General features: G+C 43.7%; 1 protein-coding gene across 5 annotated transcripts in view; it reads left to right on the top strand.

The window, feature by feature from the left end:
* MAP3K20 (mitogen-activated protein kinase kinase kinase 20) overlaps nucleotides 1-19428 on the top strand; it is a 176724-nt gene that overhangs the window by 138932 nt on the left and 18364 nt on the right. For all 5 annotated transcript variants that reach the window (XM_025850184.2, XM_025850186.2, XM_025850182.2 and 2 more), the window contains 5 exons: nucleotides 2141-2185; nucleotides 4001-4031; nucleotides 4130-4269; nucleotides 8855-8917; nucleotides 9911-10003. In XM_025850184.2, the coding sequence (XP_025705969.1) occupies nucleotides 2141-2185; nucleotides 4001-4031; nucleotides 4130-4269; nucleotides 8855-8917; nucleotides 9911-10003 (372 nt within the window). The remainder of the gene's footprint in view (nucleotides 1-2140; nucleotides 2186-4000; nucleotides 4032-4129; nucleotides 4270-8854; nucleotides 8918-9910; nucleotides 10004-19428) is intronic.

The following is a 19428-nucleotide window of genomic DNA, read 5'->3' as shown; positions in this document are numbered from 1 at the left end:
GCTGAATCTATGCCTTTCTCCCGGCATCAGAATCTTGCTGAGCCACCCTCGGAAGGCTCGAGAACTCTTCCCCTCTCCTTTGGACCCTAAAACCATATATGTTGGTTTTGATTAGTTGTCACGTTTACAACTTTTATTCAAGAGATACTTATTTCTCTATTTTGTTTAGCACACCATTTGGGAATTATATACAAACCAAAACACTACAATCCCCCCACTCCCTATAGAGACTAGCCTTAATGCAGGGAAATATTTCTGTAACTCAGTCTATTGTTCCTTGAACTTTTCAAAATGCTCCTTATTTCACATTGGTTTCTGTGATGGGAAAAGGGAATGACACGTTTCTGCAGCTGAATTCAGCTGCCCTGTGAAGACATAAAACTTGTCATGTACCTTCTGTGATCAAATTCAGTTTTAGATTTTCTTCAAGTCATTTTCCTTTCTGCATCATTGAAGCAGGTGAGTGCATGTGACGATTCTGACACATGTCAAGTATTTCAGAGGAGGAGAGGGGCAGTCCTGAGGGAACTAGGGCACATGGGTACATACAGAAGAGCAGTGATTTATACCCTTGCAACTTAGCCATAATATTAAAACTCTACACATCCAAATGTAGTGTAACTTGCAGGGGTTTTTTTGTTTTTTGTTTTTTGTTTTTAAATCTGCTTGGCTCCCTAGAGATTTTAACTGTTGCCAGAGAGAATTTAAGCATTTTAAGCAAAGCTGTTAAGCATTTCCCCTTTATCCTCCGAACATGCGCACGCTGCATCCAGTGCTCCAGTAAGGCAAACATGCCCTCCTTCCCTCCTCTCCCTCCTCCCACTGCCAGTGTTTGGCCTTCTTGCTTCTCCTCACCCAGAATCACTTCTCCATTTCTTGCCCTATAGTACCCAGCTCAAACCACCATGCCTTCTGTTCCCCCATCTTAGTCTATGAAACCCTCGCTTTTCCATGCTAAACCCAGAGAACTGAGCATTTTAGTAAATGTACCTTGCAGTTGCGTTCATTCAACATGGTTCAACAAAAACTTACCAAGGATTGTTCGCCAGGCACTGAGGAAACCAGCGTGAAGGTAGCCTTGAACTCCTCCATCTATAATCCATATCTATTTCACCCCCAATTAAATTAAAAGCTGCTTGAAGGGAGGGGCATACTTTTCCTAGCAGGGATTTAAGCATGTGAGTTCAAAATATTTGCAGATTAGAAGGATTAACTCACCTACCCTCTGATTTTTAGAGTAATATTAAAAGCAACCAAATTCAACTTTTTTCAACTCATTCACAGAAAAAAATCTCTGTAACAAAGGTTGAAAGACGCTTTGCCATGTTATCTTATGAGCAATCCAACCATTCTGGCAAGATAAGTTAGTTAAAGCTAATGGCTATGGCAAACTTTAATTCAAGACACAGGACACACCAATTTTTTTCAGATTATGTAGGCATGTCTCATTGAGTCTATGGCCGTGGGCATATACTGAAACGAGTAGCTCTCTGGCTTTGAAAATGATGCAGGCCAACGTTCTTTTGCAAAGGCACCTTTCGTGTCTACACCTGATAGGTTAGTTGAGTTTCCATTATAGCAGACTCTGCAACCTGTTTCTTGGGACAGAGTCTCATCTAACTTGTCTTTCATCCATGGGTCCTAATACTTGGTTAATGCAAATGAGTCATTTGGTTAAACACTTAGAAATTCTCCTGTAAGAAGAAGCATGTAAGTCATCTGATTACCAAAGGGTTGCTTTGGAATTTTCTTTAATAATCATGTGATCTTCATGTTGACTGGGACTTCCAAGGGAGGCTCTGGTTTCTGGCAAACGTCAGAAACTCCTTGACTGCCAAGCCCCATTGAGGGAGGTGCGTGTGCCAGGTACCAAGAGAGGACAGTATCAAGATCTACAGTCCCCCTGCCACAGCTTACCAAGTGCAAGGAATTGTTACAGAGAAGCTGGTGCCCATGGTTGGCTTCTGTGGGCACAATGCTTGGAGCACTGAGAAATTCCCCATAAGGTCAGGAACCTCACCTGTAGGAGGAACCAAGCCAGAGCAGCAGCCGAAAGCTGAAATGGGAAGACAAGGGATAAACCAAAAAGACAATGATGATACTGCTTTTGTTTTTCACTGCGTTCGTATTTCCCATGCAGCTGCTGCCCTCCTTTGAGATTGGCTCGTGGACTGAAGACGACGTGGTAAGCCCGCTTCTGTTAACGCCTCGTTTGGCCCGGGCTGGTGGTTCAGACGTTTGTCCACAAGTTACAAATGCAGCCGGAGGGGTCTGGGCCTTAGCAAAGTCTAAGTAGGAGAAGTTGACAAATTCCTTGTTTTTCTATTTTTAATGCAGTAATGATTTAAAATAAGGCCTCAAGAGCAAAGCAAGTATCTCTTCAAATCTTACAAGAGGATTCCACCTCCCTATTTGCTCTGAAAGGTATTCCAGAATACTATCATGAATACCAATGACAGTGTTAAAGGAGTGGTCCAGGATACCAAATGAACATTTCTGAAAAAAAAAATCTGATCTTAAATTTTCCTACAATACCAGGGATGGACTTGAACCACAGTGGAGAAAGATCTGGTAAAGGCAGTGCTAGCTGGGGTTCTGCGGACCTGGGTTTCCTTCCTACCTCAGGCCTGTTTGGAAGTGACAGGTTCATCTTTACTCTGGCCTTCCCAAGGAGGAATGGCCGCCAGCTCCCAGACATTCTCTGCAGCCAGAGGGTGAGGACGGATTATTTAAGTCCAAAGGAAGTTCTATACCTTACACTGGGGTAGAAACCCTAAGAGGTAATCCTTCTTAGCCTGTTGCATCTGTTTCTTTAGTGAAAGGTCCAGAAAATTCTTGATCAGAGACTTCAGGGGCTTACGCCTGTCCAGGTCCACTTTATATGCTCGAGGTTATCATTATATGAAAAACAGCTGCAATGCCAGGCCGCAGGGAGCCCCTACCCCAGGGGACAGACCGGATCCCACAGGGTACAAACGCACTACTGGAAACTCTTGGGAAGGCGTGTTTACCTAACTCAACCTGGTTTCTGGACTGGGGCATTTTCCTCTCTGCCTACTGTATTCTGGTGAAGTAAGACTATTTTCAGCATTAGCTAACTTCTTTGGCTTATAGTATAGGGTGTAAGAAAACTTGGCACCACTTGTCTCCACTTCTTCCCATTCGTTGGGCCTCCTTGATTGTAAAGTTCCCGCCAGCCCTGCTTAACAAGGAAAAAGAACTTAGGGTCTCCTTTTTCATGGGCCTGGATAGAATCTCTTTATCCCCAGCTGCAAAGTTGGCCCATCTCATTTGAGAAGAAATTTTTTAAAAAGCACTGAGCTCTAACAGTTATTTTTAGTCTTTTCTCTGAGGTCGAGTGGTTTTCAAGCCATGTAAATAAAAATCCCAGGGTTAAGGGCTCCCCAGAGAATTGCTGGGACTGGGTCTGGCCTCCCTTCCATCTATGTGAGAGGCTACCAGTAAACACGTGCCAAGTGAAATTCAGAGACTGAGGGTCACTGGGTCCAACTTCATTCTCTACAGGAAGCTCTGAGCTTTAACCTGTCTCGGGCCACACAGCTACTTCCTGACCAGGCCTAGAACACAGGGCATATTCTGCCCACTCCTCTATCCACCGCTGTGTGGCCCCTGTTCCTCATACAATTCCTGGGTAAACCAGTACCTCTCAGCAACCCCAGGGACCACCAGCACATAAAGAGAAAAATCATTATAAGTAAGAACCTTCTTGAAGGATTTTTAAAAATTTCCCAGATAAGGAGGAAAACCAACATTCCCTTAAGTGTCCCAAGACTTCCACAGGGAGGGATATCTCCTACTTAAAGCTTAAAGTTTTAAAACCAATAAAGAGAATGTCTTTCATTTTACCTTTGTGGCTGAGTCAGAAATTTACAGTGCAAAATTACAGACATTTTAATCTATTGAAAAGTGTGTTTTGCTGTGAAGTCAGCTACTGACCACGTGTGAATCTTCAAAACCATATATGTCCTCTCTTTCACAGTATTTTTGGGTTCAGCAGCTCGTCAGAAAAGGCAAGTGGAATAACTTAACCTTCCTAATTCATGCAGTTAACTTTGCTCTGGACAGGATTTCTTCTAATGTTGTTCTGCCTTCTAATCCCTTCCTTCAGGAGACTCTTCAGCAGAGATGAGCGTATATGCAAGCTTGTTTAAGGAAAACAACATTACAGGAAAGCGACTGCTGCTTCTGGAGGAAGAAGACTTGAAAGACATGGGCATTGTCTCCAAAGGGCACATCATTCACCTGAAGGTACCTCAGAGAGGGAAGTCAACGATCTTTGCTGAGCACCTACCCTGTAGCAGACCCTGTGCCAGAGGCTGAGGATACACACACAAGTGCACTGGCTATTATAATACTGAATACCTCCACACTGGCTGCTAATAGCTGCCATCCCCATGGGACCCCTACTCCCTCCTCATGGGCCAACAGCAAAAGGGTTAACACCTGGCACAGCAGAAGTCACCTAGATACACCTGAGCATCGCTCCATGGCCTCAGGGGAAATCTCCAGTCTCGTAGAGAAGATAGGTGTTAATCATGCAAGAATGGTCAAATGACAGTTGTAGGAAATGCCACAGAGGAGGAGTGAGGGTGGGTGAGGACAGTCTTCTGCGGAGAGGCTGAGGGGGAGAGCTGAAGGACAAGCAGTCGTGAATCAGGTGAAGGGGACGCTGGCGAAGAGATGTTCCAGGGGTACGGCACCGCCGGGGGGGAAGGCCGTGGTGTGGGACAAAGCTTAGTGTGCCAGAAGGCCTGGAAACATGGCGGTGGGGGGCCTGCGGAACTGCCATCCACCCAGGAGGCAAGGAGGCGACTTCATTTAAAGCCAGAGGCTAGGTATCCACTGGGAGTCCCTGAGGATGCTGGACCTGTCCACGGACTGAGCTAAGCCACCGTAGCCCCTCACATCGTGGGGACACGACTTCAGTTTGCCATGTCTGTCATTCTGACCTGGAACTGACACCACCACGTGGGGATTTCATCATTTTCTCAGGAAATCCTAACATGTCCCCTGAAACTGAAGTCTTGAACACTTGCAAAGCTAAACCTGTTTTTGTTGCTGTTGCTTTTTCTTCTTTTTCTTTTTTTTTTTTTTGGTAGTTTAGCAACCAGATCTGTTTGTTTTGTCTTGTTCTTTAGTTACTCAAACCAAATAATCGCTGGCATCTGTGTGGACATTGTTATTAGTCAGAGGTCTGTTTCAAGAGAGATCTTAGGATACAATCAGTTTGTTCCCTGAACCTCCTCAACCACAGTGTGGGTGGATGGAGGAGGGGGCACAGGGTAGAAAGAAGAGAAATCAAAGAAGGAAATGTAGAAAAAGCAGCTTCTTAGCCAAATCCACATCTCACCAAGTCTCTACCAACATACCAACTACTTGCCCCTTTACTTTGGTTAGAGCCACCGATGTGGCCTTTCTAAAGAAATCCCCTCTGAGGTCCAAAGACAACCCATCTACCTCTATTCTATGGGTCCTGGGCCCATGCAAGGAATAGCCTTACAGCCCCTCAGCACCCACTGGATGATGGCTTAGCCTTAACCACACTATCTTTTCCCTCTAAGGATATGGGTAGGAAACCTCGTGCATAAACATACATCTCAAAGGCTGGCAAGTAATTTAATCTTGACCTCTGGGTATGGGCACGTCCATCTTGAAAAGCTAAGCTGGCTTAGATGGGCTGTGGTAGGAAAAATTATTTTCTCTAGTGCAGAGAAGTTTCAGGGTTCCAGCAGAGCAATGTGGTAAACCTTGTCCTATTTGGCAGAAGACTTATTTGTCTCTTGATGCCCCCACGTCCCCTTCCCCTCTGCCATCTCTGATAAAGGACCCAACATTCCTTAAGGAGCTGTCAGGAGGAAAGGGGGTGGGCAAGCTGTAAATCACAAAACCATAGTGATTTAAATATCCCGAGTTGGCCTAGGACAAAGTGCCCCCTCCGAGCTGGTTGGTATCATTAGGGCAAGTGATGTCCAAACTTACTATTGTTCAACAAAATGAGGCAATACCTACTAACCGCAAGACTGGCTCTGTGCACATACCGAGGAGAATCCTGCCCTTCAGGAGCGTACGTCCCCAGAGAAGAGAGAAAACGTGTACATACAACTTCTCATAAGAGTCTTGGCAGTTGGGAGCAAAGGAGCTATTCTCTGCCTCTCCTTGGGAGGGGCTGTGTGGGGTGACGAGGGAAAACTTCCTGAAGTAGGGTGGACCCCTGAGCTGGATCTTGGAGAAGGGCAGAATTTGAAATGTAGACAGGAGCAGGAAAGGCAAGAATGTGAATCCAGACAGAATAAGGAGTTAAGAGAGAAAGAAACAGAAGAGATTGTAAAGGAGCAGAAAAAACAGGTCCAATGCAAGGAGCAAGAGGTGGTTCTGTCGATGGAAGCCTCAGTGGCGGGTAGGCTTCATGCCACAAAAGCGGGGTAGAGGCGAGGCCAGACCCTGGACAGCTCAGGGGGCTTCAGGCCAGGGGTCTGGAATTAGACCAGCTCTGGAGAGTACTGGAAGTTTTGAGAATTGACATGTTTAAAACTTTGCTTCTGGAAGTTGTGAAGTGGATTAGAAAGGAGAGGCTGGGTTTTGAAAGACCGGTTCAGGGGTTATGAGGCAAAATAATAAGGCCTAGCTAGTGTCATGAAAATGTGAATAGAGAAGGGAAGGATTCCACGGGGAAGAGACCTATTTGCAGGTTCAAGAAGGAAAGCATTGTGAACACACGCCACAACATGGAATAACCTCAGAACCACCATGTGGAGTGAAAGAAACCAGACACTAAAGGTCACATATTGTAGGATTCCACTTATATGAAATATCCAGAAGATAGGTAAATCCATCGAGACAGAAAACAGATTAGTGGTTGCCAGGGACTGGGTGGAGGAGGGAATGGGGACTGATTACTAATGGGCACAGGGTCCCCAAATGTTTTGGAACTAGACAGAGGTAGTGGTCACAAAGCATGGTGAAGATACAAAATGCTGCCAATTCAGCACACTTTAAAATGGTTAATTTCATGGTAGCGGTTTGCACCTCAATAAATAAATAAAAAGAAGTAAAGCACAGCTGCACGTACACGCCGGACCACGCACAGTCTTCCAGCTGGGAAGCTTTCTCTGTTTGATGGCTGATCCGCCCAGGAAGTAGGAAAAGGAGGAGAGAATGGTGTCACAGATGCCAAAGGTTGAAAAGCTTCATAAAAACAGAGTCTAATACTGCAGAGAAGCCAAAGAACACATGCATAGAGAAAAAGCCCTCACTGGAAGCAGCTGGTTGGGATGGGGTCAGTGCAGTGGTCCTCTGCTCATGAAGCAGTGTCTGCCTTGAGCTCCAAAAGAAGGAGCAGGCCAATTATCTGTGGGGGAACCCAAGACTCCCCTGAAACTCATGGGTGAGAATGCTTATGCGCATAAAGACAGTTCCCAGAGAGGGGAGTCTCAGAAGTCAGACATATGCATCGTCCACCTGCCTGCCAAAACCATGGCTATGTTACTGGCCACTCGTGGGGGGCTCAGCCAACATGTGGCACTCCATTCAACTCAGCTGGGTCATGGGTATTTCTAACAAATAAGCTTATATGACAGAGAAAGATTAAGGGGAAAGGACGACGGAAGCTTGCTCTGGGAGATCTGTATACACTCATGGCGATATGAGGATAAAGAATGCTTTGAGCTGGGCCTCTGGGGGCAGGACACCAGGTGAATACTCCAGACTAAAGGAGCTCCCCCTCCTGGTACCTGTCAGACATCACGCACACGCACACGCACACACCCGCACGCACACACCCGCACACACCCCCCCCGCCCCCCCCCCCCCCCACCCCCCCCCACGCGCGCGCGCACACACACGCACACACCCCCCACGCACACGTACACGCACACCCACACCCACCCCCCCACACACACCACCCCCCACACACCCACCACCACCCTCCAATGGTGAGAATGTGCCCTCCATTCTCTGCTCTTTCACTAAGGAAAGCACAGTCATTTCTGGGTACTTTCACAGAGAGACTCTCAGCCCTTATATGGTAGGTCATCAAAGTGAACAGTCCTTCTGCCTACCCTTTTGCCACTCGGTTGCCCCTTTCAGCCTGTCTCAGCGCCCTTCTCCCTGTGCCCGGAAGCCTTCATGTGGAGGGACCATGTGGAAGGAATGGGGCTGAATAGCCGTAAGTGTTCATTACATTGTCAAGTGTCAACAGCTTTCATTTCACTTTGAAAAATGCATCTAATTTTTCTCACATTAGCACTTTTTTTACTCTCTACGTGATATGTTCAGTTCACAGAAAAGCTGGATTATACCTGATGAGTATAAAAAAAAAATCGTAATTTAAATTGTCCTCCTTTCCTTTAAGAGTTCTTTGTACTCCATTGGGGGAGGGCGTGTTGGACACATACCCATAGAAGAGCCCTTACAATGCAGTAAACCCTTTAGCGAGATTTCAGCCTTGATGAAAGTCTCTGGTGATATATTCATGTTCTTTGTTGTTTTTCCCACAGTTACTCAGGGCAACGACTGCATTCTGTACACTAGAACATTAACTTGTCACGAGTATACCCTACCAGGGTTTGAAGAGTGGTTTTATTTATTATGTAGTCTGAGATTTAACATCTTTAAAATATCTTCCTGTTCCATTAAATAATTACAAACTACCTATAACACTTTGAACAATCAGTTTTAGTCTCCATAGATGGTGGATAGTAACATCCCCAAGATATTTTATGGGCTACATAAATAAAGAATGCCTTTATATGTGCACAGTAATTTTAATCCTCTCGGCACTATTGGATCATTAATAAAGTCATGTGTTTTGTTTGTTTGTTTTTTTTTTTTACAGTCAGCCATTGAGAAATTAACCCATGATTACCTAAACTTGTTTCACTTCCCACCACTAATTAAGGTAAGAAAGGTTTTTTTTTTTTCTTACCGAGAATGTGCCATTTCATTGATGTATGCACCTGCCACATCCACACCTAAATTTGCCAATGTCGGGAACTGTTGTTTGAAGTGAAATTTAATCTTTATCTAACAAAAGGTCCTTTGAGTGAAGCTTAGGATGTACATAAATTGAACATGCTTGATTCCTGCAAGTTGAAATATTAACAATATATTTGTGATAAGAACAACACGTCACCTTAGTGGCTAGGGGATATAAGTACTAACACTGTGGCTTAGTACAGTGGCCTCCCACCTGTCTCTGGAGACCTTTGTCCCACACATAAGTCACTAAAGGAATTCACACCCTAGGGCTCTGGATTATCTATCACTAGCACTAGGGCGGGGAGGTGGGAGGTTTATTGTTTGAATGATATGTTAGTATATTTGACATATTATTTTGAATATAGTCTAAAGGTATATGGCATATTTTCTTATACAATTAGTAGATATTTGCAATTAATACACAGAACTCTTCTTGCTCACTAACTATGGTTTTTCCATCTCTAAGCTCCTGAAGGTTCATTCTGTTCCTCTTCTTGGCCCTTCATCCTCATCTGCTCTAGCAAGCACACAGCTCCTCTCTGGGAATAGCTTGCAAATATCTTGAGTGTTATGAAACTCTCAGAGTGAAGTCTCCTAGTGCATCTCTAGGTGTTAAGTGCATTTCTAGGGTCAAACTGCACAATGCAAGATGCATTGTGAAACCCTGTAAGATGGTGACATTCAGTTTGTCGCTCGTGAGATAAATCATGTGGAAATGTTCTCAAAGGCTTAAGGTGTCATTTCTCTTGCTTTAAGTAATTGTAATTTGGAGCTTAATCCAAAATAACGAAACGTGAATCAGTAGGTTAGAATGGAAACACTAGTGTGAGAAATCATCTCTTTTATATGAGAAGTAAAAATAAAAACACAACGTACCATCTAGAATAAATGGTGCTTGGTTTTTCTGTTTTAGGACTCAGTAGATGAACCTAAAGAAAATGAGGAAAAAGTTGTGAACCTTGAACTTGTTTTTGGTTTTCACTTGAAACCAGGAACCGGCCCACAGGTAAATCACATTTTAAATCCTTTGGGTAAATTTCAATCTAATTTACTCTTTTTCTCTCTCGGAACTCTGTGGTTTCATATACCTCCCTCCTGCCCCCATCCAGCCGATAACTCAATTCTGAGTAAATTTAGGGGCTTTATAAAACACGATTTGGCTAAAAAGCTGCCAGTCACATATGTAATCCAGTCTTGGAATCTTACTCTTGTTTAGCTGAAGAGTCCTGTGTGAGGCCACCCAAACCATCAAGGAAGCTCACAACAAAGCTTGGGGGGGGGGGTCGGGGCATATCTGAGTGATTGTTCATGCTGCTGGGCTTCGAGCATCCCATCTTCGTATTTTTGTTTTAGAATACTGAAAGTAAAATGACACCGAGAGTAGAACTATAGGCAATATGGAAACCCAAATTACCAGCTCGAAATAGGACAGCAGGGCATTTGACCAGCACTCATTCAGTCAGGCTTTCACTTTATGTTAATTTTAGAGTATGGCACAGTTATTTGACCCAGACAGCAGATGAACTGGAATCACAACAGGTCTATGTTGCTTTGGATTCCTGTAAACAGGTAGTCCTGACGATAACTCCTATTCATTGACCACTTACCGCGTTCCAGACACAGTAGAACAGTACTGAGGTGTGGATGCTACTTCCCCCCCCACGTTACAAATGAGGGACCTGAGGCTCCGTAGGGTCCATGACTTGCCCCAGGGTGAGCGGGCTAGCAAGCAGCAGAATGAGGATTTGAACGCAGGCCTCCGGGACCCCAGAACCAAGCTCTTACCTTCTGCACCACCTGTACCTTTCTTCTGAGGCAGACAAGAGACCTGGTGCGTACAACTCCTTACAGCCCCTTGCCAGCTGCTCTGGGGGGGCTGCTGTAGGCAGAACTGGTCCACGGGCCCGCCGCCCGGCACACCGCACTTATCGCAGGCCGCTCCTGAAACGCATGCTTGGGAATGACTGGAAGCGGTTGGGAGGGGCTGAGTGTCACCCAGGGCTTCAAAAGATACACTTTCTCGACACCTGACCGAGCGTCCTGCCTGCGCCGGCAGGTCTGCTGGTGCTTCTGCTGAATGGAAATCTTCACCTCCCTAGTTCGCCCCATAGAAGCTGGTTGAGCGAAAACTGCTGTGACTCCAGGTTGCTTGTACACGGACACTTTCCTTTCTTTCCTCGAGGGGGTCACTGTGTATTTGTTCCTGTTGTTAGAAGCAGCTACAGAAAGAGGGCCAGGAGAGGCAGATCCTCTCCCTCCAGCAACAACCAGGCGCCCTTCTCACCCTGAGATTCTGTAGCTGTGGGCACTCCCAAGTCCATGTGATGGCAAACAAATTATATATTGTAACCTGCCTTCTTTGATATCCTCAACTCCAAGGCACTTAGTACTCGCTGTTTAAACCATTTTATGGCTTATAGGTAGTAAAAGAAGAGGGACGAATTCTCTTGAGAGAGACTTGTCAAAAGCAGTCTCAACCAAGAAAATCATTTTCAGTTAACAAGGAAATGACTTGTTAATGTGGAAAACTAAAAAATCCATCTTTTTGGATTTTTTTAACGTGGATGGTATAAATGATCTTTGAGACCAACAGTGGTCTGTTTTTGGCCACAGTTGTGTAGACTTCTTGAGCCAGAGGTTTTTACAAGGCCTAATGTCACTGCAATTTTTGTCAGTCTGCTGGTACTTGATCATGCCTACAGAGTAATAATTTCAACGATGCATTCAGCAGACATTTACTGAGGATCTGGCTCTCTGCGAGATGGCCAGAATACAAAATCAAAAAGTATAGTCTCCGACTTGCAAGAAGATTGGAAGAAATCTGATTGGAAGAAACAGACAAGATCAATGAATGGTTGTAGTACAGAATGATGCTTTTTTTTTTTTTTTTACAACATCAAGCACATCATTCATTGGAAGCACACTGGATGTGCATTGAAAGCAGATGCAGAGAGGGGTCAGAGAGGATCTTAAGGTCTTTTTGGTAGAAGTGAGGCTTCAACTAAAATTTTAAAACCATTTGGAATTATTCGGTAGGGAGAAGACAAGGAAGGCAAAAGGAACAGGATATGCAAAAGCTCAGAAGCCCAAAGCCGCGAACACACAAGGGAGCTCTTCTTTGGGCGAGTTCCTATGGGACCTCACAACTCACCTCCAGCAGCACTGCCTCTGAGACTTAGCATGAAGCCGGTGAACTAGTGCGGTGAGAGTTAAGGCCAGAACAGTGGCTGGCAACCAGTAAGAGAGCTATCTTCAGTGCTAAACCAAGGAGTGTGAAGAGTTTTAAGCAGGGAGTAGATGGGATCAGATTTCTGTTTTTAAGAGATAGCTCTCAGCAGCACAGGGGAGGATGAACTGGAAAGGACCAGGCTAATGTGAGAAAGGCTGGGAGCGGGAAATGCAGACAACCCGGTTACAGGGGCCGAGGAGAGGAGGCGATGGCAATGCCATGGAAATGCCACGAGTCCAAGGACTCCAAGATGGAACTGGTCAGCCTGGGTCACCCGCTAGTAATGAGGGGGAACGGGGAGGGGCCAGGATGGTGCTGAGGTTTCCAGTGTGGGCAGCTGGACAGACGATATTATAATGTAATAGATCGAGTGAAATGTACAAAGTGGATGTGATGCCCTGGTGCTAAAAGTATAAAGAAGTGACTGGAATGGATGAGGTCAACCAGGAAAAGCTTTTTTGGAAGGGGTGAGTTTTGAAACGAGACTTGAAGAGGTTCATGGTCATTTGCAAATAACTTCTTGAATATAGTATTTAAAGCTGATGCTTAGAGAGTGCTTCTTTCTAAAGAGCTCAGGTTATTTCATAAATGTCATCTCATCTATCCCCCTGGCATTTCCGTGAGAGGCGTAAGGTACAGTATTGCCATCACTGATCAGGGAACAGCAAGAGGGAGCTGTTTGAGCAGCCTTAGGTGAGGCGAGGACAGAGCTCAGACCAGAAATTACATCTTTATCATTACCTTCTTCTTAAACATGTGTCAGCTCTCATACCTGACCCAAGATATTTAAGCCATCTGTAAATTTTCATAAAATAATCCTAGAATAAATTACTGTCCAGTTCTAAACTACCCAGTTATGCTAGCCTATATATATATATATATACCCCAGCATCATGAAACATTTTCCCAAAAATGTGCTTTGAACTGAAATTCCAAGTCCCCACATGAAAACCTTGTTACCTTGACCCTTAAAGGTGGAACCCAAGAAAAAAAGAGACATCCTCAAAATCCCAACTGAGTTCTCATAAACCCATCTTCACAGAAAAGGTGAAGCCTTTCAGTGACTAGAATAGTTACAAGAGGACACTGGCACTTTGCAAGTTCTCTCCAAACCTGGGCCTGCAAAGCAGGGAGATCTGCTTGACCATTTCGCCTTTTCTTTTACAAATAAAACGAAAAATGCGTTCTAATTACAGCCACTGGGAATAATATAGGACAGTGACTTTATCATGAAAATGGTAGCTACATTTTCCCATTGCATCTGAGAAGGCCATTTTAGTAACTGACCTGCTAGGAGGAGAGAAAGAAAATACGACCTTGGACACAAATATACAAATATGTGTAGAGGAAAAAGCCTTTCGTTGTAAGACCTGTCAGCCTTTTGTTCTAAGAATTCAGATACAATTCTTTTTTTTTTTTAGCCTCATTTTACAACCAGATGGATTCTGGCACAAAAGTGGGGTTGATTTGCTCAACTGAGGAAAGCCATTCACATCTGAGTGCCTGTATGCCAGCTAGAGTGGCTCAGTGCCACTTCGAGATGCCTTGCTGTGATCCGTCTTCCTGCCACACCCTCTGGAGAGCAGGACCTCAGCAGGCTAAAGCCCCATACATACTTGGAGAATTCTCACACAAATGAAGTAGGCTTTTTTTCTCTCCTTTGTGGGACAAACTAGCAGGGAAAATACGATTGGACCAAATTAAATTAACAATAAGTGAGAATGGTTTTACTCATGTATTTGACCTATTTCTAAAGAATAAATTATTAATTTAAATAATGCTATATGTTGAGGCAACTTCAAGTTGTGCCAGTGGAATTGGCAGAGATGGGGTCTTTCTCAGCTCAGAATTTTCCCATGCTCAGGCTTGAAATGCTTGATGATGATGATGATTTCATACCTCTGCCAGACAGTGTGGTAAGTGCTCTACAAACATTTTTCTCATGTAATTGTTACAAGCCACCGTCCCAGGGAGCGTCATCCCTGTATCACTGTCCCGGAGGAACTGAGGAGGGAGAGGTAAAATTCCTTACCCAGAGGCCCCACCCATTTAGGGGCAGATCCAGTCCAAGGACTCAACCACTGTGTCATACTCCCCTTTCTGGAAAGTATCATCATCCCCCAAAATAGGCATATTGGTAATAAAAAGATAATTTGGGGGGATCACTTAATATTAAATTACCACTTTTTTTGTGTGTGGGAAATGCCTTGTGTTTTGTCATCTAAGGCCTTCTTCGACTTGGCACAGAAGGCAAAAGGCTTCCAGAATCTCAGCTCCATGTACCACCCCCTCCAGGGTGGCAACCACCCTTTTTTACTGACATATTCAGCTCCATAGAGTTTATTATTACATCTCGTATAAACTCGCCAGTCAAGAATATTGATTCTGGGGGTGCCTGGGTGGCTCAGTTGGTTAAGCGTCTGCCTTCGGCTCAGGTCATGATCCCAGGGTCCTGGGATCGAGCCCCGCATCGGGCTCCCTGCTCGGCGGGAAGCCTGCTTCTCCCTCTCCCTCTGCCTGCTACTCCTCCTGCTTGTGCTTTCTTTCTCTCTCTCTCTCTCTCTCTCTCTGACAAATAAATAAAATCTTAAAAAAAGAAAAGAATATTGATTCTCAGATTGTCAAGGAATAAACTATCAAATCACCCAGCAGTTTTCTCACCAAGAAACTTTCTGAGACTGTGTCTTAAAAATTCAAAAGCAGGGTTACGAAGGAACTATCTGGGGAGTCGTGCATTGCTTGTGCGTGCTGGACAATCACCGACTTGGCCCCTCGAGTCCTACTTCCCTCCTTCTCCCCAGTGAGGCGCAAAACTAGTGGGTCTAAGTTGAAAGCCATGACAGTCGGGGGGGAGCCTGGGAAAGCAACACCCCGTCTCTCCCAGCACCCTGGCTCCAGCAGACCCCGAAAGAGAGACAGGCGTCTGGACTCTGGTACTTCCTACCAGAGGACCACCACTTCGGATTTTCTTTTGAGCAGAATTCTGAAGGAGCAAGGGAATGGGGAAGAGAAAGTAAGAGGAACATTTTGAAGGCGTGGAAGCCTTCCAATAGGCCCCCATCAGAGCAGAAGCCTTTTTCTGTCCGTCCCTCTGGCTCCTTCCACACACCTGACAGGCAGCACCTGGGCCCCTTCTCCCACACCTCACCAGAAGCAATTCAGTCAATGGTTCTGCTTCTCCAGTTGTTTCACCTAGAGGTTAGAAGCCCTGCTTTTTACAAATACCTCTCACCTACTATTGTGCTTTCAGGTCTTTATTAGTGGATTGCTTATAAAACGTTGCATTTAATAAACTTAATTGAATCTCCAGGCCCTTCTCAGAGTACTGTAAATATAAAAAACTGTCAAATAGGGTTTTTTTCCTATTGTATAATTTTTATAAATGGATAGATAAACATGAATAAAATAAGGCACAAAGAAAAGGATTTTGTAAGGAAGTGAAAAGCCAACACTTTTTGTAAATTTCAGAACAGCTACACACTGTACTTTACTTTGCTATATCTTGCATTTATTAAAAATGCAGTGGAAGGAAGTTTATTTCCCACGACTGACTATCTTTCAGGGGAAAAAAAAATATATGTACACATACGTGTTAGTGTGCCTGAGTATATGAGCTTGCAGTAGCAGGGTTCTATAAGAAATACAACTTTTAATTGACTGCAAAGGAGCAAATGCAGCTCAGAATATGACTGCATGACTTGCTCCGCATTTCTAATAACAGTGGGGCTATGCTTCCCCAAATGGGTCAAGCTGCTGCCTACAGAACCAGAGCAGAACCGCTCAGTACATACTTGCTGATAGACTGATAGTCACATGTAGAAATGGCACACCAGAAAATGTCTAACAATGGGAGGAAACAGCCCTGACTTGTAGAGTTTGCAGATCGCTATGGTACAAATATTTTTACCATGGCCAATTTCAGGTTACCAGTCTGATGCCACTGAACTTGAAGTTGGGAAGAGGTTTGAGCAACCATCTCGTGAGGGCGGCTCCAGCATACTGTGACTGGATCACTTGTGGTCTTCTTAATCAAGACCCTGAATTCCTTTTAAAAAAGTGAACAGCAAGGAAGTATACATGATAAAATACAGGTTTGACTACATGACAAACACATTATTGTTGGTTTCCAGCTGTAATAATATGTGTAATTAGCTCACAGAGAGCTCCAGTTTCCTAGTGAATCCATAGTTGACTCAGGTTTCCATGGGATGCCATTGGTTCATATAGATAGAATGACCATATTGTATGAATCAAAAATTAGGATTTGAGTTTGTAAAGAGCGGGATAGACTTATGGAGACAGAGAAACAAAATTTAAATTTGTGATTGTCTTTTTAAAATGTTCCATCATAAGAGAGGACATCTCTGCCTTTAGAAGCAGATTTTCCAAAGCCATTGAGGATCACTGCAGAGAGAAGACCTTAATAACTCACAATAACTTGCGTTTTCTGAACCAAAAATTAGGTCTCGAGAATAATCAGCTATAACAGGAACTGATTATTTGAAATGAAATTAAAAGCACTGCATCGGAAAAGCAAAGATGTATGACAACTATATCAATCCTGGACATCAGGATTTGGGTTGAGAACAGCTCAACTGGTAAATAATGCCTACTAATTAGGCCAGTGTTGTTGGTCTTTTTTTTTTTTCCCAAAAGTCGTAATTTTTGGCATCACCTCTGAAGTCATAGGAAGGGAGGAGAATTTAGCAGTCAGAAAAACTGTTTTTATATTTTGAGTGTCCTGGGTAAAAGTCAATTTGCAGCCCATTTGCCCGCATTTAAAAAAAGCTTATGCAGTAATTAGGTACGCTAGAACACCTTCTATATTGGTTAAGAAACCCAGTCTTGAGAATAGATTCTTAATTATTCAAAAATCAATAGCAAGACTTACTATTTTTTCTCCAAGATGAATACCTAGTACCTTCCAATTCTAAAGAGAGTAAAAAAAAAAAAAAAAAACCCTAAAACGAAAAAGCCCTTTCCAAACATGTCAGCTAACAGCTGAACCATTTCAGGTAGTCAAGTGTGTAATGCATCATATGAAAGTATGTCTCACTTGATTTCTTTCACTTTAACATCATCCCTAAAGTCCCTTTTTCATATATAACTCCAATAACAAGCCCCCAAAAGGCAATATAACAACCTATCTCTACTGGTGTCTAGTTGGCACCAATCTGCCCTGACCTTAGACACAAGCCATTGTTAAGGGTATAACGCATTTACATATTTTGCAATAAAACATCAGTTATTTGCATTACTGTGTCAAGTTTTATTTGATTCTTTCACCTAAAAATGACTCATTTTCCTTTCTTGTATTTTAAAAACCAACTACTCTAAGCTTGTTTGAGAATAATCAAAAATTGCCCATTTAGCTAGAAGTCATTTTCTTTTCAAAAGGCAAATGTTATTTAATCTTTCAGCTGTTCATTGTGCCATCATAAATACTTTCTTTTCAGCACAGTTGTGGGGACTGAAATGAGCCCGCTAATTGCCTCCCATTCCGACTGACATGTGGTGGTTTAGTGGAAAGAGAACACAGCGGGGAGAAGGAAATAGAAGGCTGAGAAAATGAGAGCTAATTATTTTCACTGCCTCATGTCAGGCTCTGTGTCAGCCTTGTTTTTACAAACTGGAAGGTTGAGCACTAAATAAAACAAACCGGCGTCATGTTTTTATATACTGGCAGTGTCATGGAAGCAGCTGCACATCTCAAAGACAATATAATGCCTGCGTTCGCATGGACACCATCTGACAGACACTGTGAGCCACGGCTAATGAGGACATCACAGTGGTGCCAAGTGAAAGGTGCTGAATTATGTATGATTCTTCATCAGTACAGCAATAGTCCTGTACATCATTATGAGACATTGTTTTGCTGAAGAGATTAAAACATTCTTAGTTCCAGACCCTGCAACCTATACGCGCTGAAAGAGGTTATTAATGGAATTTTTAGGGAGAGCTTCTTGTGGGTTTCTTTTTGGTTGAAAAACAAATCTCGTGGGACAAAGCCGTGATGGGTCATGACACCGTATAGATAAAGAAGAGAAGCAAATTAACCGTACTTGCATTATTTTCTTTTTAAAGGCAGCATAATAAAATAGAGAGTAACGGGGTTATCCATAATGATAAATAACCCAGGTGCTTTCACGGGATGTTCCACTCTCCTGCCTTTAAAACAGCAGGTTTCAGCAGCTGAGCTACATAATAGCAACGCATGTAAAGGAGCCTTCGGAGGCCTAAATCATCAACATCTTACTACTTTTAATACCAGCATGACCAACAGTTCTACCGCATTTTTATTTCATCTTATGTTACTTCTTACATTTTCCAACAGTCACCTGCTAGGAGACTGTCTCCCTTTCTCCCCCTCTTGAATCTTACAAAGTTTATTCTGACCGCTATTTTATATTTTAAAATGTTTCCTCTGTACAGGCCTTTCTAAGGTGGAGGGGCCTCTCTGCTAGAATCACGAGCAATCTCTGGTGATTTTGCTTTTTCTCCATCCATGGTGGGGGAGGGGGGGCGTGGAGACGGAGGGGGGATTTTAAAACTCAGTGTCTTTACCATTAGACAAGGTATGCCCAGAACCTAAGTCCCAGCCCCGGCACAGCTACGTGACCTTGCCGCAAATCTCTGCATTTTTCTGAGCCTCAGTCTACTCATCTGTAAAATGGAGATAGGGCTATCTACAACAGGGTAAGGCTGGAAGGGATTAAGTAACATGGACAAATATCAAAACCACCATGCCGAGTGAAAGAGGCCAAACAAATACAAGTGCTTACTGTACAGTTCCAATTTGGTCAGGTTCTAGAGCAGGCAAAATGAATCTGTGGTGATAGAAATGGGAAGAGTGGGTACCTCCACTTGTGCGGGGAGCATCCCCTGGGAAGGGACATGAGGAGACTTTCTAGGGTAGTGGGACTATCTCGTTTGTTTGTGTAGTTACGCTGGTGCATACAGTTGTCAAAATTCACTGATTGGTGTACTTAAAAATCTGTGCATTTTATTGTTTGCAAAGTATGCACCACCTCAATAAAAAAACACATCAAAAATTTTTTGTCTGTAATCTTCAGGTAGAAGTGACCTGTAGGAACCTAAAAGCCTAATGTGGGGTCTGTTTCTTTCTGAAATGTCCTGAATAATCTTGGCCCTAGATTCTTTAAGATTTATCTATGGTGTTCACATTTGCAATAAAATTTTGG

This window comes from Callorhinus ursinus, unplaced genomic scaffold (genome assembly GCF_003265705.2).
Source record: "Callorhinus ursinus isolate GAN/ISIS: 27379988/994484 unplaced genomic scaffold, GSC_fseal_2.0 scaffold2, whole genome shotgun sequence".
In the NCBI taxonomy this organism is placed as follows: domain Eukaryota; kingdom Metazoa; phylum Chordata; class Mammalia; order Carnivora; family Otariidae; genus Callorhinus; species Callorhinus ursinus.
The sequence above is the reverse complement of the archived record's forward strand: the minus strand, read 5'-3'. Positions and strand labels throughout refer to the sequence as shown.